The sequence below is a fragment of the Mercenaria mercenaria genome, chromosome 11, assembly GCF_021730395.1.
Source record: "Mercenaria mercenaria strain notata chromosome 11, MADL_Memer_1, whole genome shotgun sequence".
Taxonomy (NCBI): Eukaryota; Metazoa; Mollusca; class Bivalvia; order Venerida; family Veneridae; genus Mercenaria; species Mercenaria mercenaria.
This window is the reverse complement of record NC_069371.1, coordinates 3,789,128-3,817,085: the sequence shown is the minus strand read 5'-3', so window position 1 is coordinate 3,817,085 and position 27,958 is coordinate 3,789,128. Positions and strand designations below refer to the sequence as shown.

The window sequence follows — 27,958 nt, the reverse complement described above, 5'->3', positions numbered from 1 at the left end:
GGTCATGTAGGGTCAAAAACTAGGTCACCAGGTCAAATCAAAGGAATAGTTAGTTAACACTCTAGAGGCCACTTTTATGACAGTATCATAATGAAACTTGGTCAGAATATTAATCTTGATGATCTTTAGTTTGAGTCCAAATCTGGGTCAGGTGGGGTAAAAAACTAGGTCACCACATCAAATCAGAGAAAAAGCTTGTTAACAAACTAGAGGCTACATTTATGACTGTATCTTCATGAATCTTGGTCAGAAAGTTAACCTTGTTGATTGTTAGGTCAGTTTGGAATCTGGGTCATGTGGAGTCAAAAACTAGGTCATCAGGTCAAATCAAAGGAAAAGCTAGTTAACACTTATGACCGTATCTTAATGAAACTTGATCAGAATGTTAATCTTTAGGATCTTTAGGTCAAGTTCCAATCTGGGTTAGGTGGGGTCAAAAGCTAGGTCACCAAGTCAGATCAAAGGAAAAGCTTGTTAACACTCTACAGGTCACAATTTTGGCCCAATCTTAATGAAACTTGGTCAAAATGTTACCCTCAATAAAATCTTGGACGAGTTCGGTATTGGATCATGTGGGGTCAAAAACTAGGTCACCAGGTCAAATCAAAGGAAAAGCTTGTTAACACTTTAGAGGCCACATTCATGGCTATATCTTTTTGAAACTTAATCAGAATGTTTGTCTTGATGACTTCTAGGTCAAGTAAGAATCTGGATCATGTGGGATCAAAACCTAGGTCACCAGATAATAAAATCAAAGGAAAAACTTGTTAACACTATAGAGGTCACATTTATGACTGTATCTTCATGAATATTGGTCAGAATGTTAACCTTGATGATCTTTAGGTCATGTTCGAATCAGGGTCGTGGGGTCAAAACTAGGTCACTAGGTCAAATCAGAGGAAAAGCTTTTTAACTCTCTAGAGGCCATTTTTATGATAGTATCATAATGAAACTTGATCAGAATGTTAATCTTAATGACCTAAAGGTCTAGTTCCAATCTGGGTCAAGTGGGGTCAAAAACTAGGTCACCAGGTCAAACCAAAGGTAAAGCTTGTTAACAATCTAGATGCCACATTTATGAATGTTTCTTCATGAAACTTGGCGAGAGTGTTAATCTTTATAATCTTTAGGTCAAGTTCTGATCTTGGTCATGTGGGATCAAAAACTAGGTCACTAGGTCAAATCAAAGGAAAAGCTTGTTAACACTTTAGAGGCCACATTTATGACCATATCTTAATGAAACTTGGTCAGAATGTTAATCTTGATGATCTCATCTTTAGGTCCATAGGTCAGATGAGCAATACAGGGCCTTCAGGACGAAAAAATGTCATTTTGTGAAAAAGCACCTGTGTTCCAATTATGATTTAGACTACTGAGATATTTTTCATTAAAAGCTGATTTAAATTTAAACACACAGATAAATGTCTTTATGCCAGATTAGGTATATTAGATAGTTAATTGGTAAACAAAATTTTGTCATCTGTTTTTAAAATCAATTTGACAATATGTAAAGTTTGACAATTTTTTTTGGTATTCAGAGGATATTACATGGGGTAGACTTTTGACCCACATGGTGCACCCTAGTCAATGCTTGATTCTTTAAAGTTGTGTGGTTATGTCATATAAAAGTTTAATGTGAAAGTTGAAATGTCTGACATATTTAATTATACAAAGAATTAAAATTATGTTTGATCAGTTTGCAAAGCAGAAAAAATAGAAATTGCCTGAATCTATATTCATGGAGACTTCTTTTCATGATTTTGTGATGTCTCAGTAAAAAAAATAATAAAATCCAGTGAATAAATAAAATAGACAGTTTTTTTTTTAATTCTGAAAAATTTGATACACAGAATTTCATGCAAACAAAACCAGAAGATTTCACATTTGATAAAAAGAATGTAGGCGATACTATTGTGTAGCTCATTTAACAGTTCCAGTTAATTTTATGTTGTTTCAGACTTGTAAACTTTATTTTGTTATTTCAGCATCCAGAGCGACAGGGGCCTGTAGGTGGCAGCACGTACCAGGAGGATGAGGTCGAGGGCCCAGTCAAACCCCCTATACCTCCAGCAAAAAAGTAAGTTCAGCTATATACTGCAGACTTGGCACTTTTTATGCTACTTTTATTTTGTGTTTTCTTTGATGATTTGATAATGTTTAGTCCTTTGAGATCATTCCTCCTCCTCTGCGGATTCATGTTGAGAAGTTGGCAGTTATTTGTGAAGAACAGGTTTATACTGTTACAGAATCCAGGAACTCCGATTACATAACTGAAATACTGTGGAAAAACAATGCTTAAACCCAAAACAAACAAAACAAATCTTAATATACGAAAGTTTAAAAGAACATACGATTTGTAGCTTGTTTTACTGTTAGAGGTAACGCTGCTTACTACATTGGACTGGAATTTTGCTTGTTGCTCTTTTTGCAAATATTAATGAAAATAAAACTAGCATCTACTATTACCCAATTTTCATAAATACCAATTGATAATCAAAATGTATTGCACTGTAGATTTGGTATTTTTCTTATGATATGGTAAGAGGTTGGCTCTGTTATTAAATCACATCTTATAGCTGACTTAATTTCATTTCCTGTTTTATTTGATTTGTTTGGTTAAACTGATGCAGTTTATGTCATTATATTATGGTGACTTTACATCTTTTAATTATGGAGACACAAGGTGTGCCTCAGGACATTATTGTATGCACAGACAAGCACCTAAGTAGAATAATGACCTTCTGAAAGTCAGTTGGTTGGCTTCCTAAAATGTTTGTTTGTTTGTTTGTATTGGGTTTAACGCCATTTTGCAACAATATTTTAGTTATGTAATGGCGGGCAGTTAACCTAACCAGTGTTCCTGGATTCTGTACCAGTACAAACCTGTTCTCTGCAAGTAACTGCCACCTTCCCCACATGGATCAGAGGTGGAGGACCAATGATGTCAGACACAATGTCTTTTATCAAATTGTCACGGAGAACATACGCCTAACCAGGGGATCGAACTCCCGACCCTGCAATCCATAGATCTGCTCTCTCCCTACTGAGCTAAGTGGGCGGGCTTTCCTGAAATGAAACCAAATTTTAAATCCCAAGCAGAGTTTTGAACCAACAAATGTTAGGGGCTAGTGATTCAAAGTTGGTGACCTCAACAACTCTGCAAATGATTCCACTCAGTCATGATTGTTTTGAATTGATACAGTTTGTGAATGTTATTAAAACAGAGAAAATGAAATACAGTTGAATATCGTTACCTCGATATCGGTTACCTCGATACTCCGGTTAGCACGATGTGTTTTAGTCGGTCCCGATTTTTCCCTATATATTCTAATGTAATTATTTATCATTACCTCGATATAATTAGCTCGATATTTTGTTTAGCGTGATGAGATTTTTCAGTCCCGTCAACTTACCTGTAATGTTTTTACATCTGGTTTCGTCGATATCACAGCGTGTCAAAAAATATCCATGTTATTTGTAAGGTGTAAAAAACAACCTATTGTTGTCCGGCGATGTATTAATCATAATCAAGTTAGTGTGTTTGTTATTTAATCTTTATTCCAATTCAAATGTTAGGAAGTTTGCATTTAATTCCCAATAATTAGTCTTATATAAAACAGAGTGCAAGCGGGCAACTTGTTTTCCAATATAACAACTAATTTGGATGAAATATTTTTCTGTATCTGCCATTTAGGATTGAGTAATAATATGCGTATTACACAGGGAAATTTTCGTTATCGAAGCATGGAGTCAAAATGACTACTCAACTAGGAACATTACAGCTGCATTCAGACTTGTTTATGGGAGGAATAAAATGCTAATGTTTACACGTTTATTTTGAAAAATTTAAAACTTAAATGTATGTATGTACTATGTAATTATGATGTTTATTTGTCAATAAAATTAAAATCGTATTTATGTTTTATATTATTTTTTCCCCTTTCAAACCCTCTGAAAAAAACAACAACATTGGATATAGTGACAATATAGACGTCAGACACAAGTATAAATTAGTTTCAGATAGTCGATATCGTTACGTCGAACTTCGGATACGTCGATGCAATTTTTACAGTCCCTTGAATATCGAGGTAACGGTATTGGACTGTATACTTAAATGGTTAACAAGTTTATTTACGGTGAAATGATTTGCTTCTGTGGGCATAAATTTCTTAGTTTTAGCCTCAAATGGCATTTTGATTTAATTTCATGGATTGATTCAACCATGATATCCATGAAAATTCGTCCCACACAAATACTTATGATTTTGCAGTATGTATATTTATAAAAATGATCTAAATTCTAAAAATTTGGCAAGATGTGAGACTTTGGTACTTTATAGTCATTTAATTTCATTAGCATGAAGTTTTGTGGTTATGGGCCAAGTTAGCAGTTTCATGGGGGTATGAATTTATGAGTTTCAACTGTCAAGAGAGTTTTGTTTGTTTGGTGGGATTAATTTCATTGACTGATGCTACCAAGAAATCTATAAAAATTAGTCCCCTCACGAATGTGAATGAATGTACAGTAACTGGTATTGCTTGTATTTCAGGGAAGTTGGTATAGTTCTGTGTTTGAAGAACGATGGTACACCACTGGGTATACATGTAGTACCGGACTTCAATGAGGCTGGAAAGTATGTATTCATCATTACTTCGGAATATTACAGGCTTTCCACTCAGACCTTCTATTTCTGAGCAACTCTTATCTCCCCACCCCATAAAAGGAATTCTAATAGGACAGATTGTACTTTGACAAAAAAAAGGAACAAGCAACAAAGAAATAGTGCCACCATTGTCAGCTACTATATTACATATACCGTATGTTTAAATCAAAATGGTATATTGCAAAAGTGTGTTTTAATTAATTGAAACACTCTGAATCAATCATGTTCACAGTGAATAAATTCTTTATGTTTAAATGAATTAAAACATACTTATGCTATATAATGTTCAACAATATGTGGAAAAGATGTGTTTTGATGTCGGAAATTTTTTGTTCAAAGGTTGTGTATTTGGGGCCGTAGGAAAGAATATTATAGAATTTTGGCTTTCCGGGTGCCATTTATGAGTGCCATTATTAGAGGAAATACTACATTCCGTCTTTATTTGTGACTTTGCTATTTCTGATTCATTACTAATACCATGCATGCAAGGAGAGATAAAAATAAAATTTATAAAAACCACAGTCCTCAAAAATTTGCATAAGGTACTTTTTCTACATCATTAAAACATTACTAGAGAGAACGTGAAATAGAAAATTAATGTACGGAGGGAACAGTCCTCAAAAATTGCTGTAAGACACGTCTTTTCATTAACATAGTTACTGTTTTAAATCACCTTTGCTGAACTTGGATGTATCAGTAAATTGTTGATTATTAAAATTTACAGGGGGCTAACTGGTCTGGTGTTCTTATTAAATCGGAGGGAACATTAAAATGCTGAATTATTTTAACAATGCACTATATAACCATTTGGCTGAAGCCACATTATTTTATACTAATAAAATCAAATTGTTTTATAGTGTTAAATTATTTGACCAAAATGTGCTTGTTTGATAAAAGTTTTATTAATCCCCGCCACGAGTGGTGGGGGGTGGGGTTATAGGAATGGTCTCCATCTGTCCGTCCGTAACACTGTGTCCGCTTTGTATCTCCTAAACCTCTTGAAGGATTTTCATGAAACTTCGGTCAAATGATCACCACATCAAGACAAACGTGCAGAACTTGTGTGTCAGCCATGGCGGCTCAAAGTCAAGGTCACAACTCAAGGTTAAAGGTTTGAGTCTTCCATTTTGTGTCCGCTCTGTATCTCCTAAACCCCTTGAAGGATTTTCATGAAACTTGGGCCAAATGATTATCTCATCAAGACGATGTGCTGAAGTCATGAGTCAGCCATGTTGGCTCAAGGTCAAGGTCACAACTTGAGGTCAAAGGTTTGAGCCTTCCATTTTGTGTCCGCTCTGTATCTCCTAAACCCCTTGAAGGATTTTCAAACTCTTTGATGTCGTCATACATGGTCTATAAAATATACTTAACAGCGTCAATGCTTCCACCCAGTACCATCAACCCTTTGACTATCCATAACATCGGCGGGGGATATAGCTGTCTTTCAGCCTGCCTTGTTCTTATTAGTCCCCTACTGGTTGAAAACCAGTTTCGGGGACTATAGGAATGCACTTTTCAGTCCGTCCGTCCACAATTTTGTGTCCGGTCCATAACTCTGTCATCCATGAAGAGATTTTAATATTACTTGGCACAAATGTTCCCCATGATGAGACGACGTGTCATGCGGAAAACCCGGACACCTAGCTCAAAGGTCAAGGTCACAATTGGAGGTCAAAGGTCAACAGGGCTTTTTTCCTGTCCGGTCCATTACTCTGCCATCCATGAAGAGATTTTAATATTACTTGGCACAAATGTTCCCCATGATGAGAGGATGTGTCATGTGCAAATCCCGGACCCCTAGCTCAAAGGTCAAGGTCACAATTGGAGGTCAAAGGTCAACAGGGCTTTTTTCCTGTCCGGTCCATAACTCTCCCATCCATGAAGAGATTTTAATATTACTTGGCACAAATGTTCCCCATGAGGAGACGACGTGTCATGCGCAAAACCAGGACCCCTAGCTTAAAGGTCAAGGTCACAATTGGAGGTCAAAGGTCAACAAGGCTTTTTTCCTGTCCGGTCCATAACTCTCCCATCTATGAAGGGATTTTAATATTACTTGGCACAAATGTACCCTCATAATAAGATGATGTGTCATGCACAACTTTCAGACCCCTAGTTCAAAGGTCAAGGTCACACTTAGCAGTCAAATGTTAACATAGCATGAACAGGGTCTGTTTCGTGTCCGGTCCATTACTCTGACATTCATTAAGGGATTTTAATATCACTAAGCACAAGTGTTCCCCATGATGAGACGACGTGTCATGCGCAAATCCCGGACCCCTAGCTCAAAGGTCAAGGTCACAATTGGGGGTCAAAGGTCAACAGAGTTTTTTTCCTGTCCCGTCCATAACTCTGCCATCCATGAAGGGATTTTAATATTACTTGGCACAAATGTTCCCCATGATGAGACAACATATCATGCGCAAAGCGCAGACCCTTAGCTCAAAGGTCAAGGTCACAATTGGAGGTCAAAGGGCAATAAGGTGTTTTCCCTGTCCGATCCAGAACTCTGTCATCCATCAAGGGATTACAATATTACTTGGCATAAATGTTTCCCATGGTGAGATGACGTGTCATGCGCAACACCCAGTACCCTAGCTTAAAGGTCAAGGTCACACTTTGAGATCAAAGGTCAAGAGGATTTTTTTCCTGTTCGGTCTATAACTTTGTCATGCAAAGCAGGATTTAGATATCAGTTTGCACAAATATTCCCCGGGATGAGACAACATGTCATGCGCAAGAACCAGGTCCCTAGGTCTAAGGTCAAGGTCATATTTAGAGGTCAAAGGTCAAATTCAAGAATGACTTTGTAAGGAACATTTCTTCTTCATGCATGGAGGGATTTTGATGTAACTTGGACCAAATGTTCACCACCATGAGGCACCCTTGTTTTTAGAATTACGTCCCTTTGTTTTACTATAAATAGATTTTATTGTAACTTTTTTATTACTGGCGGTAGAGAAAAATCGAGACTACTTTTCTGTGGTACAGCATGCATGTTACATCCAATTTTTAGGTGTATTTTGACCTATCTCTACCTGGTAAAGAGTTTCTTGTAGACTTATATTATATAGATTTTTTTTTTTTTTTTTTTTTTTTTAAAGATTAATTTCCCTTTGTTGTTACTATAAATAACTTACATGATAACATTTTTATAATCAGCCAAAAAAATTCAATATGAAAACAACTGTGGGTTTTTATATATGCATATATGCACATTTTAATCCAAGTGTGTTGTTATCACATATTGTATATGTAGAACAATATTGTTTATACATCATTGACAGATATCAGTTCATTATGTTATACTGCAGTAGAGAAAATTAGGTGCCTTCCAGTAGGGGACTTTGTATTGCATGGCAATACTTCATTCACTTGTTTGATATGAATTATATCATTTATAGGTATCATGCAGTAGTAAGGCATTGTTAAATGTAAACAAACAAACAGATTACGTAAGATAAACCCATATATAACTTTGCTGATACAAAACACCAGTTCCTCGGTGCCTGTACTGTAACATGCTCCATTTCAATTTGAAGTACAAAATGTAATGTTTTCCCTGCGAGTTTGATTCCTAGGCCCGTATTGTTTTATTATTAGATCTGTAGTTATTTTTTTCAAAACAAACTTGATTGAAACAAGTATCTCCTATATATTTTATATGTTTTGCCACTGGTACAAACATATATCCACTTGATTATGATACTTGTTTTTGTATGTTACAGAGAGAGTGGTTTAATGGTACAGGGCATAGAGCCAGGAGGAAGGATAGATCAGGATGGCCGACTCAAAGTCCAGGATAGAATTATAGAAATCAATAATTTAGATCTCCACAATATCACCTTTCCAAAGTTTGTACTAAATACTCTGCTTTTAGTCACATAGTTTCCATATTATAGTAGTTTTGTGAGAGAAGTCTACATGGGCCTGACTTGCCCGTTAATTATATGGGTTTGAAACTTCACTTGGGATATAGAATTCTTTTCATGAGAGTATGCTCTCAAACTGGCCAGTGAAAGATTTGTGGTTCTATCCAGGTGCCCGACCTATGCCTGAAATTATTATTATTATTATACCAGATTTATATAGCGCCCTTTTCATGATCAATTTCACGTTCAAAGGCGCTTTACATAGTTCAGATGCAGCCACACAGGGCGCATAATTCATCCTGTGCTAGTACAGACACAGAGGGATCTGACCAAAGGGACAGAGTGAGACAAAGCCCCCACGACATAGAGATCAGAAATCAGATACAGGCTTGTCCGGCTAACTTAGCCTAGCTCGTTGCGAATAGACAGTCTGGTTCTTTAACATGCTCAGTGTATAGCACTGATACACGCAAGGATTGCCTGGGTTCCTGACCAGTACACCTCTAGTTGGGTGGGAAACACTGAAAAGCGTTTCTGAAAATTCCCGTGTAGCTGCCGGGGATCGAACCTCCGACCTCAGGATTGGAAGGCCAGTGTGCAAACCACTGAGCTATCCGTCCACCAAAATTCTGGTCAAAGGGGCACCTTTGGGGTCTTCTGCAGACAGAGACGCCTTGTGATCTAACTTATAGCATCGCTTAAAACCCAACAAAACATTTTAAAAATCTGCAGGTCCTCTGAAAGTGGACATTTCATGATATCTGTTTCTTTCATTGCTTCCTTGCCTTATAAGGAATAAACAATCTTCCTGAAGCTGGTTGTTAGGTTCAGTTAGCTTAGCTCAATAGATAAGAGTACTAACTTCCAGTCTGAAGGTCGTAGGTTTGAATCACAGGCTAAGCATATAATCTCTGTGTTGACCGACCTTGATTCATGTGGGGTAGCTGTCTGTTGCTTAGGAAAACAGGTCAATGCAGTCTGGAATCCAGGAACAGTGGTTAGATTAAGTGACTGCCATAATGATAAAAGCTTTTTTAGCTCATCTGATTTTTTGAAAAAAAATGATGAGTTATTGTCATCACTTGAGCGGTTGTCGGCGTCGGCGTCTGCGTCGGCGTTGCCTGGTTAAGTTTTATGTTTAGGTCAGCTTTTCTCCTAAACTATCAAAGCTATTGCTTTGAAACTTGGAATACTTGTTCACCATCATGTGCTGACCCTGTATAGCAAGAAACATAACTCCATCTTGCTTTTTGCAAGATTTATGGCCCCTTTTGTACTTAGAAAATATCAGATTTCTTGGTTAAGTTTTATGTTTAGGTCAACTTTTCTCCTAAACTATCAAAGCTATTGCTTTGAAACTTGGAATACTTGTTCACCATCATAAGCAGACCCTGTACATCAAGAAACATAACTCCATCTTGCTTTTTGCAAGAATTATTGCCCCTTTTGGACTTATAAAATCAGTTTTCTTGGTTAAGTTTTATGTTTAGGTCAGCTTTTATCCTAAACTATCAAAGCTATTCCTTTAAAACTTGCAACACTTGTTCACCATCATAAGCTGACCCTGTACATCAAGAAACATAACTCCATCGTGCTTTTTGCAAGATTTATGGCCCCTTTTGGACTTAGAAAATATCAGATTTCTTGGTTAAGTTTTATGTTTAGGTCAACTTTTTCTCTTAAACTATCAAAGCTATTGCTTTGAAACTTGCAACACTTGTTCACCATCATAAGCTGACCCTGTACAGCAAGCAACATAACTCCATCCTGCTTTTTGCAATAATTATTGCCCCTTTTGGACTTAGAAAAATCATTTTCTTGGTTGAATATTATGTTTAAGTCAACTTTTCTCATAAACTAGAAAATATCAGATTTCTTGGTTAAGTTTTATGTTTAGGTCAACTTTTTCTCTTAAACTATCAAAGCTATTGCTTTGAAACTTGCAACTCTTGTTCACCATCATAAGCTGACCCTGTACAGCAAGCAACATAACTCCATCCTGCTTTTTGCAATAATTATTGCCCCTTTTGGACTTAGAAAAATCATTTTCTTGGTTGAATATTATGTTTAAGTCAACTTTTCTCATAAACTATCAAAGCTATTGCTTTAAAACTTGCAACAATTTTTCACCATCATAAGTGGACACTGTACATCAAGAAACATAACTTTATCCTGCTTTTTGCAAGAGCGATGGCCCTTTTTAGACTTAGAAAATCATGGGTAGGACAATATTTCTATTATACAAAAAAAATCAGATGAGCGTCAGCACCCGCAAGGCGGTGCTCTTGTTTAGTTAATGCTTTTTGTTTATGTTTGGATAAAAGTGTTTTATGCTGCTTGTAAAATGTTCTTTATGTACAGCTGGAAGTAAGTTGAGAAGACCAACTTTTGTAAGCAGCTGAAAGACTTGTTGATGTGCATTTATGACATTTCTAATTACTTAATTATTTTTACATTTCTGCTATCCTGTTTTATCAATTTTCTTTGTGCTAAATAATATCTTACTAATATAATTAAAGTATTGTTTGTGATTTATAGAGCTCAGGAGATATTTCGAAATGCTATGAAAACAGACGAGGTGCGATTAAAGGTTGTGAAACATTCCATACCTTTGTTACCAAAGAAAGTGCCACCTGCAGTTCTTCCGAAGCCTCGAGGTCACTCGCCCACAAAACCTAGTCCGCTCACCTTGCCGCCACAGAATCTTGATATAAATTCACCAGTGACCAGTCCAGATGACACAAGCACTCCTCTGGAAAAAACTGCTGAAAGTGCTTCTGACACAAAAGATGTTAATCACACAAAGCAGAATTCGTACAGTTCTAAAGACAGTGGAACAGTGCACACAAGTTCATCTAAAAATACCCCTTCACCTTCAAAGAAAGCCCCACCCCCAGCCCCTCCACAGCGCCACCCCTCCACCACTTTGTCTTCAAATAACGCACCAGAGAATGGTGCAGACAATAACTCAAGTGCTGAAAAGAGTAAATCTAGATCATCTTCACCATCACCTAGTGCTTCAGGAACTTTAACGAAAAAACGTGAAGCAATAATAGCTCCAACAAACACAAAAAAGATTGGGAAAAGATATGACATAGAGTTAGTAAAAGGCCCAGTAGGTCTTGGATTCAGCATTACAACCAGAGACAATCCCACAGGGGGTCCATCCCCCATCTATATAAAAAATATCTTGCCAAAAGGGGCAGCGGTGACAGATGGACGATTAAAAGCAGGGGATCGACTGCTTGAGGTAATTGTTCCTTTACTTGTTAAAGAGAAGTTGCATAATGATAATGTTTTATTATTTGTCTATTATTATGACTGTCTGTCTGTAGATCCATTGCAGGGATTCCGCTGCAATTCGCCAAAATCGCCAATGACGAAAAAAATAAAAAATTGGCGAAAAAAGTTTTTGCTGTAAATGTATTTTTAGCTCACCTGAGCACGAAGTGCTCAAAGGTGAGCTTTAGTGATCACCCTGTGTCCGGCGTCCGTCGTCGTCCGTCGTCCGTCCGTCCGTCCGTCCGTCCGTCCGTCGTCAACAATTTGACTGTTAACACTCTAGAGGTCACATTTTTGGCCCAATCTTAATGAAACTTAGTCAGAATGTTACCCTTGATAAAATCTTGGATGAGTTCGATATTGGGTCATCTGGGGTCAAAAACTAGGACACCAGGTCAAATCAAAGGAAAAGCTTGTTAACACTCTAGAGGTCACAATTTTGGCCCAATCTTAATGAAACTTGGTCAGAATGTTACCCTCAATAAAATCTTGGACGAGTTTGATATTGGGTCATCTGGGATCAAAATCTAGGTCACCAGGTCAAATCAAAGGAAAAGCTTGTTAACACTTTAGAGGTCACAATTTTGGCCCAATCTTAATGAAACTTGGTCAGAATGTTTATCTTGGTAATCTTTAGGTCAAGTTCGAATCTGGGTCAGCTGGGATCAAAAACTAGGTCACTAGGTCAAATCAAAGGAAAAGCTTGTTAACACACTAGAGGCCACATTTATGACTGTATCTTCATGAAACTTAGTCAGAATGTTAAACTTGATGATCTTTAGGTCAAGTTCGAATCTGGGTCATGTTGGATCAAAAACTAGGTCACCCGGTCAAATCAAAGGAAAAGCTAATTAACACTGTAGAGGCCACATTTATGACCATATCTTAATGATACTTGGTCAGAATGTTTATCTTGGTGATCTTTAGGTCAAGTTTAAATCTGGGTCAGCTGGGGTCAGAAACTAGGTCACTAGGTAAAATCAAAGGAAAAGCTTGTTAACACTCTAGAGGCCACATTTATGACTGTATCTTCATGAAACTTAGTCAGAATGTTAAACTTGATGATCTTTAGGTCAAATTCGAATCTGGGTCATGTTGGGTCAAAAACTAGGTCACGGGATCAAATCAAAGGAAAAGCTTGTTAACACTCTAGAGGCCACATTTATGACTGTATCTTCATGAAACTTAGTCAGAATGTTAAACTTAATGATCTTTAGGTTAAGTTCGAATCTGGGTCATGTTGGGTCAAAAACTAGGTCACGGGGTCAAATCAAAGGAAAAGCTTGTTAACTCTCTAGAGGCCACATTTATGACTGTATCTTCATGAAACTTAGTCAGAATGTTAAACTTGATGATCTTTAGGTCAAGTTCGAATCTGGGTTATGTTGGGTCAAAAACTAGGTCACGGGGTCAAATCAAAGGAAAAGCTACTTAACACTTATTTATGACCATATCTTAATGAAACTTGGTCAGAATGTTAATCTTGATGATCTTTAGGTCAATAGGTCAGGTGAGCGATACAGGGCCTTCATGGCCCTCTTGTTTATAATGTGTATTTCTCTGTCTTGCCTAAAAAATCAATATTACCCGCTGGCATTTCCGTTCATGATACACAATACACAGCGTGTCACCAAGCGAGGGATTAGCGATTCGGCATCAATTACACAAGCTGCCACGTGCCTCTTGATCTTTGACTTTAATTTAAACATTTGGATGTAGAACGCGTGACGTATTTTATCTGCAAAATTATTAAGCTCCGCCTTTACATATGTCATTGTTGATTGAAGTAATATGGCGCTGTAGTAAACAAAAGAAAGTCATGTTTCACAGAATGATTTAAAAGACACTTACGGCTGATTTTTAGCTTGACTATTCGAAGAATAAGTAGAGCTATCCTACTCACGTCGGCGTCGGCGTCTGCGTCGGTGTCGGCGTCGGCGTCACACCCTGGTTAAGTTTTTCGTACCAGTCCACATTTTGACAAAGTCTTTTGAGATAAAGCTTTGAAACTTTCAACACTTGTTTACCATCACCATGTCCAGTTATAGGCAAGAGTACATAACTCTGTCAAGCATTTTGACTGAATTATGGCCCCTTTTGACTTAGAAATCTTGGTTAAGTTTTTCGTACCAGTTCATATTTTGACAAAGTCTTTTGAGATAAAGCTTTGAAACTTTCAACACTTGTTTACCATCACCATGTCCAGTTGTAGGCAAGAGTACATAACTCCATCAAGCATTTTGGTTGAATTATTGCCCCTTTTTGACTTAGAAATCTTGGTTAAGTTTTTCGTACCAGTCCACATTTTGACAAAGTCTTTTGAGATAAAGCTTTGAAACTTTCAACACTTGTTTACCATCACAATGTCCAGTTGTAGGCAAGAGTACGTAACTCCATCAAGCATTTTGACTAAATTATGGCCCCTTTTGACTTAGAAATCTTGGTTAAGTTTTTCGTACCAGTTTATTTTTTGTGTAAAGTGTTTGACATATGGCTTTGAAACTTTTATATCTTGTTCAGTATAATAGTCTCTATCAATAGGCAAGAGTACGTAACTCTCTCATCTTTTTTGGCTGAATTATGGCCCTTTTTGAACTTGGAAATTGGTTCTGTTTTGTGTATGTCCATGTTTTGTCAAGACTATTTGACATATGGCTTTTAAACTTTAAACACTTGTTTATCATTATGATTTCCATCTGAAGGCAAGAGTACATAACTCTGACAACTATTTTGACTGAATTATGGCCCTTTTTGGACTTTGAAATTTGTTCAGTTTTTCTTACAAGTCAGCGTTTTGTCAAAACTATTTGAACTGTGGCTTTGAAACTTTTAACACTAGTTTATCAACATGATTTCCATCTGTAGGCAAGAGTACATAACTCTGTCAACTATTTTGACTGAATTATGGCCCTTTTTGGACTTGGAAATTAGTTAAATTTTTCATATAAGTCCATGTTTTTCCTAGCATATAACTTAACATATTTGCCATCATGGTCACACATTGCCATTTAGTGCAAGACTAATCGAAATCCACAAATACAGGAACATTTTTTGTTTAATTCTTTTTTTTGTTTAGTCTGAAAATCTATGGAAATATTTTGACCCCATTCTTCAATCAATTCTTCGAATAGTCGAGCGCGCTGTCATCCGACAGCTCTTGTTTAACAAGCGGAATCACGAAAGTAGTGTCAGAGTAGCCGTTTCTAAGTTATATTTTGTAGCAAAACTTCGGAATGAACGACTGACAGGACATCCGCGATAAATTCCAATAATTTTTAAATCATGATCGTAGATTGATTTTGGCAAATTCCAATGAAAAACTGCGATAAACAAGCAGAAATCAATGGTAAAAATTAACTCTGGCCATAGAAAATAAGTTACAAATTTTCATTTTATAAATAATGCTAGTCTTGATTGCTTTTTTTTCGTTTGTCACACATTTTCGCGACCCCGATTTCCGATTATTTTGGTCATTCAGAGAAGACCTACATATGCAAATGTATTTTTTAATTTTTGCTGAGAAGTACCCTGCTATTTTGGCAAAGGAATAATAATAATATTTTCTCAAAATTTTGACCAAGAAACACACCAGAGGCTACCATTCCATACCAGTATTTTATCATTTTTCCAGGGGGAAAACCCTCTGACCCCCCCCCCCCCCCCCCCCCCCCACACACACACCCCCATAAGGAAGATACTAACCCCTCCTTTACCTCAAAATTTTGGACCTTAAAATGCACCAAAGGCCACCTGTATTTCAAAATGTTCCATGGGGAAAGCCCCCTGACCCCCCCCCCCCCCCCCTTATCAAAAGGGTACTAACATCTCCATTATCTCAAAATTTTGAACATAAAAATGCACCAGAGGCCTTCATTTCATGCCTGTATTTCAAAAATTTCCAAGGGGGAGAGCCCCCTACCCCACCCACCAATCCCCCAATAAGAGTTTTACAATCAAATAATGAAAAAAACTGTAAAAATGACAAATTGTTGCAACATGCACAGTGTGTTGGAGAATACACCCACTGGACGCCCCCTCCCCCTATGTGTCGTTGACTTCGATATTTTGTGGTGGAAAAAAAATTGGGCCCAGTGGAAACCCTGCATTGGTCAGTCAGTAGATCACTTGGTTTCCATTTGATAAATAGAGAATAATTGGTTTCACAATTACCAAACCTTGTAGAATGCTTGTGGCCAGTACATGGCCCTACAATTTTGGAGGTCAGTAGGTCAAAGTTCAAGGTCACAGTGACATCGGGATGTTCAGTGTTTTCTTTTAATAAATAAAGAATGCTTAGGTTTACTGTCATCAATAGTATAATAGCCTGTGGTCAGCAGAGGACCCCAATCCTTTTGGAGGTAGCAGATCAAAGGTCAAGGGCACAGTTGAGACTTGAAATGGTTTCTGATCAGTAACTGAAGAAAGCTTAGGGTCTAGGGCTGTCAGTCCTCATTGAATGGTTGCCTGTAATCAGTTGATTATCCCTGTTGTTTTTCAGGTCAGGTTAAAGATTAAGTCAACAACTTACATGAGATACGATAAATGACTTTCCTATAGATCTAGCTTAGGATCCAAAAACCATACACAGAAATATTTGCTGTCATGTCCTAACTACAATTAAATATTACAGGTGAATGGCATAGAAATGACGGGTAAAACTCAGGGAGATGCTGTTTCAATATTACGCAATACGACACTAGGAAGTACGGTACACATTGTCGTGTCTCGACAAGAGAATGAAGAAGAAGAAGGAGACGACAGATTTAAGGTTCCACGTGAATTGGTACGTAGATACCTTCAGTGACAGAATGGAAACCCTATTAATATCCCTTAACATAATTATATTCCTATATTTAACCATTCTTATTGGAAATAAAATTAAAATAATGGATATTGTATTAGATTTACATTACAAATGGAATAAATGAGCACAGCATTGCAAATACCACATAAGGGCCTTGTGACCAGCATGGATCCAGATCAGCCTACACATCCATACAGATACGTCTGCTTGCTTATTTTTTTGCATACGAATGCTGAACAATGAGTGTGTAGGCTGATCTGGATCCCTGCTGGTCGCAAAGCCCTTATTTTTGGTTTTGCACAGCAGCGCCCAAATTTCATATTTTTAGTTTAGGTTTTTAATAGTCATTAGGAGCTACTCATTTTATATAAAACTTAGTTATTGTCATAAGGTTATTCTATCAATTAATGATTTTTGTTCTCTTATATACTTCATTTTCATAATATTACTAAAAACTGGAAAAAACTCGGCATTTATTTATACATCTGTGCCTAATAATTGATGCTTGCAGCATAGAGATTGATATATACTGTGAAATTATTTAATATCCTGGTTTCGTCCATAACCACTTTTTCCTTGTGGTTTGAATTCTTGGATTTCACTTAACAAGAAGAAAAAGAATGAAAACCTTTCTTGTTGGTTTGGAATTTAATTTTGTGGACACAGCAACAAAATCAACAAAAAGTAGTCCTCCACAAAAATGAATGATTTCACAGTATTTATTGAGTATATTATGAACATAAGCCTTGCTGTGTTAGACATTAGAATTTTTGTAGCTTCTGTCTTTGTCTGCTAGTGCTGCTTATGAACTGTGAACTTGAAAAGTAACAGTTGTGGTTTTCATGATGCCTGCAAAATTCGAAAACATTAGTTTTCCATTTTTCCCAGAGGTAAAAGTTAATTTTAGCAGTTTTTGAAGAAATAGGTCTATAGGTCTTCTTATCTACATCACAGTTTTTAGCTCGACTATTCAAAGAATAGGTAGAGCTATTGGACTCATCCGTGTGTCAGCGTCCCGAAGTATTTGTATGTAAGCTGGTATCTCAGTAACCACTTTTGGGAATGGATTGAAATATTACACACTTTCATTCATTATGAAAAACTGACTCACATTGCACAGGTTCCATAACTCTGTTTTGCTTTTTTACAAAATTATGCCCCTTTTTCGACTTATATTTTTTCTATAGACAAGGCTGAATAGTTGAGTGTTGGTGTCCTCCGACAGCTCTTGTTGTAATTATTGGCAAAGAACATTGCATCAAGCAAAATGTCTGTTAGTTGTTATTTTTTTGGCAAAAAAATTGCATGGTTTACTGTGAACTGGCTTAAATCTCATGATTTCATCTAGAATGTTTTTTTCATTGGGACTAGAATTCAGGATCTTTCTTTAAAATTTTATTTTTTCAGATTCATATTCATGGATTTGCACTACCTCAGAATTCACAAAAATTATTCCACTACCAATTGTAATGATCTTCCAGTTTATACTCTATCATGTATATTTTTGTTTGACCAAAATTTCACAAAGTTTTAAGCAGACTAATAATAAGAGATAAATTCCCGCCTTTAGTCATAAATCTTTCCCATAAAAGTAACTAAGATTCATGTTTTCGAGAACTTTGTTTTTGCGAAAATTAATTCTTGACGATCATTTCTGATTTTACAGTACTTGATATTATTACATACCCTATATTATTTTCCTGGTTTTCATTTTCAAGTCCATTAAGCATTTATTACAGTTCATGTCAGTCATTGATTAAGAAATATACTTGCGCTTGCTTCTCATTTTAACGAGCATGTCTTGCATTATTTAGCTTAATGTGTCCATGTTGTGTTTCCTACTTTAGTTCATTAGTTTTTTTAAAAGGACATGTAAAATAAGGTTTTAATTTTCAGTTTTGTCTAAATAATGTCTCAAGATAAGATTTGAAGGCTGTTTTTATTTACTCAAATTTAGTTAAAATTCTGGTAAAAAGATATCAGAAGATGTGCCTGGTTAGCTCAGGTGAGTATGAAATTATAAATTGAAAGGGAGTTTGACCCCTGGATGACAATTTGGCAGAGAACAGTATGTCTGAAGTCACTTGTCCTGCACCTCTGTGTCATGTGGAAAAACTGCAATAAACTTGAGTTTGTTCTATTCAGAGTCCAGGAGCACTTGTTATAATAACTTACCATTACATAAACAAATAACGGTTAACATAAACAAATAATGGTAAACTTATCTTAGTGGCCACTGGTAATTATTAAGTAGCCAATTATTTTAAGTGGCTGATCAACTTACTTTACAAATTATACAAATTGACATTTTATATCTAATTTCCATCTGATTTAAGCAAGCACCTGCATTAAGCAGCCATATTGCACCACTCCCTTGACAGGCTGCCTAGTACAGGTTTTGCTGTATTTTTAGACAGGCAGCATTAAACTCAGTAAACATCTAGAAGATAACAGAAGTAATGAAAGAGTCATTCACATTGTTTCATTTACCTGCTGGTTTGAAAAAAAAATTAGAAAAATGAAGAAAACTTCCTTTTAACACGCATAAACTTCTATTTTTTGTTGTGTGGTATTTGATTTAATATGCATAGTCACGTTTTGTTATGGGGTATTGTTTATTGAGTCATATTGACCTCTTTCACCATCACATACCAAATCCATTGTGTAGATTGATTCAGAAATAGTATGATTATTCAGCTGGTCAATTAAGATTAAATTTTGAGAAACTTCCCCTGTACAGGCATGGCATTATTGGATATTGATTGAATTTCTGCTTATGAAACATCCTGGGTCTTGCTTTGATATTTATGATCCATTGTATTAGGTTTCCAGGTCATCAGTTTGGGTGATCAGACAATATATTGCCCAATAACACCATGATGTCCACATGGCCTTTGGAGTCTGTAACAGTTTAACCTAGCTCTTTTTTTATGCAGAAATGTAAAAAGATGCAACATTGGCTCAGTGGAAGAGCATATGCCTTGCTTTAGGGTCTTCAGGGTTTTGATCCCGGACCGGGTCATACAGAACACTACCAAAGTGGTACTTGTAGCTCCCTTGCTTTACGCTCAACATAAAGAGGATAATTCTAGGACTGGTCTGCCTAGTTTCAGTATAACATGACTGGGAGAGGTGTCGTTTGTCTGTCATGTGATATTCTAGTGTGACACAGGGTAAAATCGAGTATTGTGCTTCCTGCTACATAAGTTTTCTAAACACAAAACAAACACAAACATGTGGTGATAGATGTTGAATGCTACATAAGTTTTCTAAACACAGAACAAACACAAACATGTGGTGATAGATGTTGAATGCTACATAAGTTTTCTAAACACAAAACAAACACAAACATGTGGTGATAGATGTTGAATGCTACATAAGTTTTCTAAACACAAAACAAACACAAACATGTGGTGATAGATGTTGAATGCTATTTACTGCTTTATCTGTAGGCAAATTAATCGGTGACCTTGGGGCATTTGCAGGGTAAATGTTAAAGATTGACCTTGAGTCATCTGCAGGACAAATGCTACAGATTGTCCTTGAGTTTTCTGTAGAGAAAATGTTACAGATTGTCCTTGAATCATCTGCAGGAAAAATGTTACAGATTGTCCTTGAATCATCTGCAGGAAAAATGTTACAAATTGTCCTTGAGTCATCTGCAGGGAAAAATGTTACAGATTGTCCTTGAATCATTTGCAGGAAAAATGTTACAGATTGTCCTTGAGTCATCTGCAGAGAAAATGTTACATATTGTCATTGTGTCATCTGCAGGGAAAATGTTACAGATTGTCCTTGAATCATTTGCAGGAAAAATGTTATAAATTGTCCTTGAGTTATCTGGAGTGAGTATGTTCTTGAGTCATCAGTAGTGAAAATGTTACAGATTGTCATTGTGTCATCTGCAGGGAAAATGTTTCAGATAATTCAACTCATTACTGTGTTTTCTATGACTGATGACTAATGTGATGAAGAATTGCTTTTTACCTGATGCAAGTAATATAAGTCCAATAGAATTTTATCGAGAACCGACATACTGCTGCTGAAACTGCGCATATTGCATGTTAAAAGACTATTTTATATGCCAGGGATATAGTTAGACATATCTGGATGGTGTATTGTGTTATGAAATGTGCTTACTGTAGGTTGGTGATATTCACAATGGTTTTAGTTTTGCTAATAATTGTAATGGCCACTTGTGGTGAAAATTGCCCTGCATCATGCCCTAAAACACAGTCATTCATATTCCATGAATTCTTAACACTGCCAGTTTAGGCTGCTAACCATGAAATAGCTGAATAAAACCTGTGTGAAAGTTACCAGGTCTACAATATAACATTTCTTCTATATGCTAGAATGTCAATGTTCTACATCAAACAGTGCTGTAAGGCTAGATGGTTGTGTTGTTTTCCTCCCAAGTGTAGTTTGTGAATATTGTTGTCTTTTTGTATGGTAGAGCTTTAGATAAATCCAAATGTAGAAAGTTTGTTATTTATAAGAAAAAAAGATTTTTTGGGGGCTGGGGGTGTGGAGAGATTTGGAAGAAGTTTTTGGCTCCAGTTTCCTGCTGTATTAGGAGTTTGAATGGATGTTACTGCTAAAAAATCCACCCATTCAAATGCTATATAAATGAACATATTTTAGAAAGTTAAAGAAAGAGACATAGGTAGCCAGTATACCTAATATTAAGTTTAGTTACTTTATTTCTAGAGGCTACAAGTTGAGTTTCCCCATATTCTATCCTTGGTACCTTTAGCTAAAAAAAGTTCATTTCTGAAGACCATTTGAATTATGAATGTCTAACTTATGATGTATTTATATATCTGTATCTTCTATTTCATTAATGCTAGTTTTCTTATGTTGTTTTGCTGTGATCACGTTTGCTTTGTTGTGCGTTTTCTGTGTTGTGTGTGTGCACGCCTTTTCTTGCGCTTTCAGCATGACTCTAACACCAGTGACCTTGACACTGCCAGAAATGACCTTGAACTTCAACATGAAATTTTCCAGCCCCAGGAAAAAGCAGAAGATGATGGTACTTTGGCTGTGATGAAAAACAAGGAACTGATTGAGTTTAATATACCACTGAATGACACGGGATCTGCTGGGCTTGGTGTGAGTGTGAAGGGGAAAACCCTCACCACGGAGGAGGGGACACGGGATCTGGGAATCTTTGTTAAAGCTGTGATACATGGAGGTGCTGCTTCTAAGGTAATGGGATGCTTTGGGTAATACAAAAAGTTACCAGATAGATGTGCCTATTAGCCCAAAGTTGGGCCTGCATTAAACATACTGATAGTTATAGCCTAGTGTTGGGCCAATAGGTGATGTACTGGTAAAGTAAACTGCATATGATACAGTTCAAAAAAAGAAAAGATTTAATGAAAACAAGTTACCAAATTAAACTTGTAGTAGATCTTACTCAGTAATATAATTATGGAAATAGATTTTTCAACAAGTCAAATCAGAGCTTGAGAAAATGGGATATTAAAGAGGTACCTCTGTGTAGTTTGAATTAACCTCAGCCTTCATGTTTTCAAAGCACTTGTGTTTTATTACACTGAGTGGAAAGCACAGGTAACACATTTCTGAACTTAGATATTTTATTTCTGTAAATAGGAAACCAGCATCAAGGTACATTTCAGATTATTGTGAATGAAAAAAAGAGCTTCTCATTTAACAGGTCAACTGGAGCTTTCTGAAACAGCATTATGCTTTTCTTTCTTGCTTGCAATTACATATACTCAGCCTTTCTGTAAAAAAACATCAATTACAAAACTGTTTTTGTATGGATTTTTTGCAGAATTTCATAAAGGAAATGTCAATATACAGAAATTTTGAACTGGTAATTTTTGCTGTGAGAGACACTCCTTTCACAGTTGCCTTTAGTCTATACATTACAAGGGTAATAAAGTTGAGTCTGGAGACCAGTCAAAAATCTCTAGCATCTAATTGGTTGATCATAAGTACAGTCATCAAATTGACCAATAGCATGGTTTCATACAGAGACTGGTCCACAGGCTCGAGTTTGGCCCTGTACAAAGACTCAAAAGTTGACAGTCGTGCATTAATTAGCCATGTATTTAAATGAAGAGTCCAAGATTGCAAAGATTTTAATGTGAGCTTTATCAAAATTTATTTTTTCACAGCTTCAAGAAAAAAATATCAAAACAGACTTTAGATATTTGTTGTATTTTAATGAAAACTGATAAACTACTAGGATGCTTTGCTTAGTTGGCAAGATAGAAATTGGTTAGGGGACATCTCTATGAGAGAAAGTCAAGTCCTGGTCATTTCTAACCTATTTATTGGTAAGGGAGATCAAAATAAGGAAAGATATTTGTTTGAAAATGTCAGGAAATACTTCAAAAGAAAACAGTTGGGAGTCAGATTGTATTATATCAAATGGAATATGGTATGTGTGGCCAGTTTAGATATATCCAGAAATAGATTTCAAAATAGATCAGATTTATTGCATAGAGCTTTGATGAAGGCAGTGCACATTTTTATATACAGCAGTGCTCCAGCTAGCTATTTACAGCAGGGCGCATCGCCCGTTCCGAAATTCGTTCCGCCCTGTTGCCCTGCCAGGCACCCTGCCCGTTTTACAACCATTCATTTCCTTTTTTAGCCAAACCTACCTTTTTTGCCTCAGTGATTATAATAAACTGCTTTATTGTCCACTTTTTATCGAGTGATATATGCCGGGGGGCATTGACATAATAAGCAAACAATTACCTGCTGTAATCGTGCCCGAGGCAGACTGTGATATTTTAGACTGCTCCACTAACATTAAAATGACTGAATCTTAGTGTTAACACAGTTTGCAAACCAGTCTAAAATCATTATTATTTTCGCGCCACCTGTCAAATTGTACTTTCGTTTTCGGTAACATAGTCGTAAATATCCTTTATACATAACTGAAACTTAAGTCCAGACAACAGACATTTAAATCTAACTAATAAAAATCGATCACAATCAAATTTAGATAGGAAAATATTTTGATTTTATCGTTTTACAAGTTTTTAAAATCGAAAGTAGGCTGTCGTCTGCTGTGTGAAATTGCCGATTTTTCACGAAGATTTCTTTGAAATTAGTTTAATAAGATGTAATGACAGGGTAAACTTTAATGTATGATACAGTTAAATGCTGTTAAACTGTCTTTGCATCATAATATTTTTTAGCTCACCTGAGCACGAAGTGCTCAAAGGTGAGCTTTAGTGATCACCCTGTGTCCGTCGTCGTCCGTCGTCCGTCCGTCCGTCCGTCCGTCCGTCGTCAACAATTTGACTGTTAACACTCTAGAGGTCACATTTTTGACCCAATCTTAATGAAACTTGGTCAGAATGTTACCCTCAATAAAATCTTGGACAAGTTCGATATTGGGTCATCTGGGATCAAAAACTAGGTCATCAGGTCAAATCAAAGGAAAAGCTTGTTAACACTCTAGAGGTCACATTTTTGGCCCAATCTTAATGAAATTTGGTCAGAATGTTACCCTCAATAAAATCTTGGACGAGTTCGATATTGGGTCATCTGGGGTCAAAAACTAGGTCATCAGGTCAAATCAAAGGAAAAGCTTGTTAACACTCTAGAGGTCACAATTTTGGCCCAATCTTAATGAAACTTGGTCAGGATGTTACCCTCAATAAAATCTTTGACGAGTTCGATATTGGGTCATCTGGGGTCAAAAACTAGGTCACCAGGTCAAATCAAAGAAAAAGCTTGTTAACACTCTAGAGGTCACATTTTTGGCCCAATCTTAATGAAACTTGGTCAGAATGTTACCCTTAATAAAATCTTGGACGAGTTCGATATTTGGTTATCTGGGTTCATAAACTAGGTCACCAGGTCAAATCAAAGGAAAAGCTTGTTACGCTGTAGAAGCCGCATTTATGACTGGATCTTCATGAAACTTGGTCAGATTGTTAATATTGATGATCTCAAGGTCCAGTTTGAATCTGGGTCATGTAGAATAAAAAACTAGGTCACCAAGCCAAATCAAATGAAAAGCTAGTTTACACTGTAGAGGCCACATTTATGACCATACCTTAATGAAACTTGGTCAAAATGTTAATCTTGATGATCTATAGCTCAAGTTCAAATCTGGGTTAGGTGGGGTCAAAAACTAGGTCACCAGGTCATATCAAAGGAAAAGCTTGTTAACACTCTAGAGGCCACATTTATGACTATATCTTCATGAAACTTGGTCAGAATGTTAAACTTGATGATCTTTAGGGCAGTTTTGAATCTGGGTCATGTCGGGTCAAAAACTAGGTCACCAGGTCAAATCAAAGGAAAAGCTAATTAACACTGTAGAGGCCACATTTATGACCATATCTTAATGAAACTTGGTCAGAATGTTAATCTTGATGATCTTTAGGTCAAGTTTAAATCTGGGTCAGATGGAGTCAAAAACTAGGTCACTATGTCATATCAAATGAAAAGCTTGTTAACACTTTAGAGGCCACATTTATGACTATATCTTCATGAAACTTAGTCAGAATGTTAAACTTGATGGTCTTTAGGTCAAGTTCGAATCTGGGTCATGTCGGGTCAAAAACTAGGTCACGGGGGTCAAATAAAAGGAATAGCTAGTTAACACTTTAGAGGCCACATTTATGACCATATCTTAATGAAACTTGGTCAGAATGTTAATCATGATGATCTATAGGTCAAGTTTAAATCTGGGTCAGGTGTGTTAAAAAACTAGGTCACTAGGTCAAATCAAAGGAAAAGCTTGTTAAGACTCTAGAGGCCAGATTTATGACTGTATCTTCATGAAACTTAATCAGAATGTTAATCTTGATGATATTTAGGTCAAGTTTGAATCTGGGTGATGTGGGGGCAAAAACTAGGTCACCGGGTCAAATCAAAGGAAAAGCTAGTTAACACTTTAGAGGCTACATTTATGACCATATCTTAATGAAACTTGGTCAGAATGTTGATCTTGATGATCTTTAGGTCAATAGGTCAGGTGAGCGATACAGGGCCTTCATGGCCCTCTTGTTCAAAAATATTGTTTAAACTTGACATTAGAAAAGTGTAACCATACCCGGATATAAAATTTTGGATACCCGGAATACGTTCTATAGAAGTGCTAAACTTACTTTTAGACTGTTGTAAGTTAAATACTTTGCCTAATTTCATTTATTTAAGTGGAAGTTTAAACTTTATCTTCTGTATGTTGCACATAGAAATTTTTAAATATCAAGTATATGGAGAAGATGTGTACTGAAATTGTAACACGTAAAATAGTCCTAAACACATAGGTATTGTTATTCAATATGCAATTACAAAGTAATGTTACAAGTAAAATACAAGCAGCAGAATTTTTAGTTAATAAATAGGTGTACTTGAGATGACAAACATAGCCTATCAAAAGACAAAGTATGCCTTATACCATGCCTAAATTATGCCAAATTCCATGCCTAAAGTATGTTAAAATGCACTGAATGCATGTACTAGTTACAATTTTTTCCTGGGGGAGCATGCCCCCAGACCGACCCTCCTAGAAGTGCCCTTTCCAGTGCCAGCACCCTGCCCTTTTTAAATCCTAGCTGGAGCACTGTACAGTCAAACCTTTACTATAGACCACATGTGACTGGAGAGCTCACTTACATAACCTGCTTCCAAATATTGCAGTTTTCTCATCACCTACTCATTAAAAACTTCGTCTAGTACGGGAAACAATCTTTTAAAAATGCAAAAATTTTCATTTCAGAAGGATGGCTTTTATAGACAGGTTTGACTGTAAAGGTGCTTTCTGCAGAAATCAAAATATTGATTTTGCAGGGAAGGGAGAAAAAGAAACAGAAAATATTTTGCGGTCTAAAGTTCCTGATAAATCCTAACACTTTAGGCATCCCTAACATTCCTTAAAAAAGCCCTTATTTTTAGCTCACCTGAGCCAAAGACTCAAGGTGAGCTTTTGTGACCGCTTGATGTCTGTCCTGCATCGTGCTACGTGCGTCATGTGTCAACAGTTTCTAAAAAAATCTTCTTCAAAACCGCTGGGCAGATTTATACCAAACTTCACAGGAATGATCCTTAGGTGGCCCCTTCCAAAATTGCCCAAAGAATTGAAATCCATGCAGAACTCTGGTTGCCATTGCAACTGAAAGGAAAAGCTTTAAAAATCTTTTTGTCCAAAACCACAGTGGTCTTGTACCAAGATTGTTCAAATTATTCCCCTAGGGTCAAATATGGCCCCGCACAAGGGCTCACATGGTTTATATAGACTTGTATAGGAAAAACTTTAAAAATCTTCTTGTCTGAAACCACAAGACCTAGGCCTTTGATGTTTGGTATGTAGCATTGCCTTGTGGTCCTCTACGAAGATTGTTCAAGTTATTTCCCTAGGGTGAAAAGAGGCCCTGCCCCAGGGGTCCCTAGTTTTACATAGACTTATATAGGAAGAAAGCTTCAAAATTCTTCTTGTTGAAACTGCAAGGCCTAGGCTTTTGATATTTGGTATGTTGCATTGTTAAGTGGTCCTCTACCAAGATTATTCAAATTATGCCCCTGAGTTGAAAAGGGGCCCCACCCAGGGGGTCCCAAGTTTTACATAGACTTACATAGGGAAAAAAAACTTTAAAAATCTTCTCGCCTGAAACTCCAAGGCCTAGGCTTTTGATATTTGGTATTTTGCATTGCCTTGTGGTCTACTACCAAAATGTTCAAATTATGCCCCTCGGGTGGAAAGAGGCCCTGCCCTGGGGGTTCCAAGTTTTATATAGACTTATATAGGAAAACACTTAAAAAAATATCTTGTCTGAAAGTTCAAGGTCTAGGCCTTTGATATTTTGTATGTATCATAGCCTAGTTGATCTCTAACAAGATTGTTTGAATTATGCCCCTTTGGTGAAGAGGCCCTGCCCCGGAAGTCACTTGTTTTATTAGTTATATAGGAAAAAATACTTCAAAAAATTATCAGATCATATTTCCTAGACTGTTTAATTATATTTACCTGATGACCCCAAGTGATAAGGGGTCATCCGACTGTGACCTACTGACTTACTTTCTTGTTTTTTAAGATACAACCTTGAAATTTGGACGACATATACAGTTTTTGCACACCGGTCTTAAGACTGACTTTCAGTGACCATGAATGTGACCCACTGACCTACTTTCTTGTTTTTTAAGATACAGCCTTGAAATTTGGGTGACATGTACAGTTTTGCACATCGATCTTAAAACTGACTTTCAGTGACCATGAATGTGACCTACTGACCTACTTTCTTAATATTTTAGCATCAGTTTGACATTTGAAACATGTAGCTCATGTAACCCAGGTGAGTGATCCAGAGTCATCATGGCCCTCTTGTTTTTAATTTTCCC

At 36.6% G+C, this 27,958-nt stretch overlaps 1 protein-coding gene across 10 annotated transcripts in view; it reads left to right on the top strand.

Moving 5' to 3' along the window:
- The window catches only part of LOC123531457 (partitioning defective 3 homolog), a 109,858-nt gene that overhangs the window by 42,579 nt on the left and 39,321 nt on the right, over positions 1-27,958 (top strand). For 7 of the 10 annotated variants that reach the window (XM_045312440.2, XM_045312441.2, XM_045312438.2 and 4 more), the window contains 7 exons: positions 1,986-2,077; positions 4,550-4,633; positions 8,392-8,517; positions 11,074-11,785; positions 16,448-16,600; positions 21,560-21,829; positions 22,238-22,252. In XM_045312440.2, coding sequence (XP_045168375.2) covers positions 1,986-2,077; positions 4,550-4,633; positions 8,392-8,517; positions 11,074-11,785; positions 16,448-16,600; positions 21,560-21,829; positions 22,238-22,252 — 1,452 coding nt within the window. The remainder of the gene's footprint in view (positions 1-1,985; positions 2,078-4,549; positions 4,634-8,391; positions 8,518-11,073; positions 11,786-16,447; positions 16,601-21,559; positions 21,830-22,237; positions 22,253-27,958) is intronic. The other 3 variants (XM_045312437.2, XM_045312435.2, XM_045312442.2) reach the window with 3 other exon arrangements.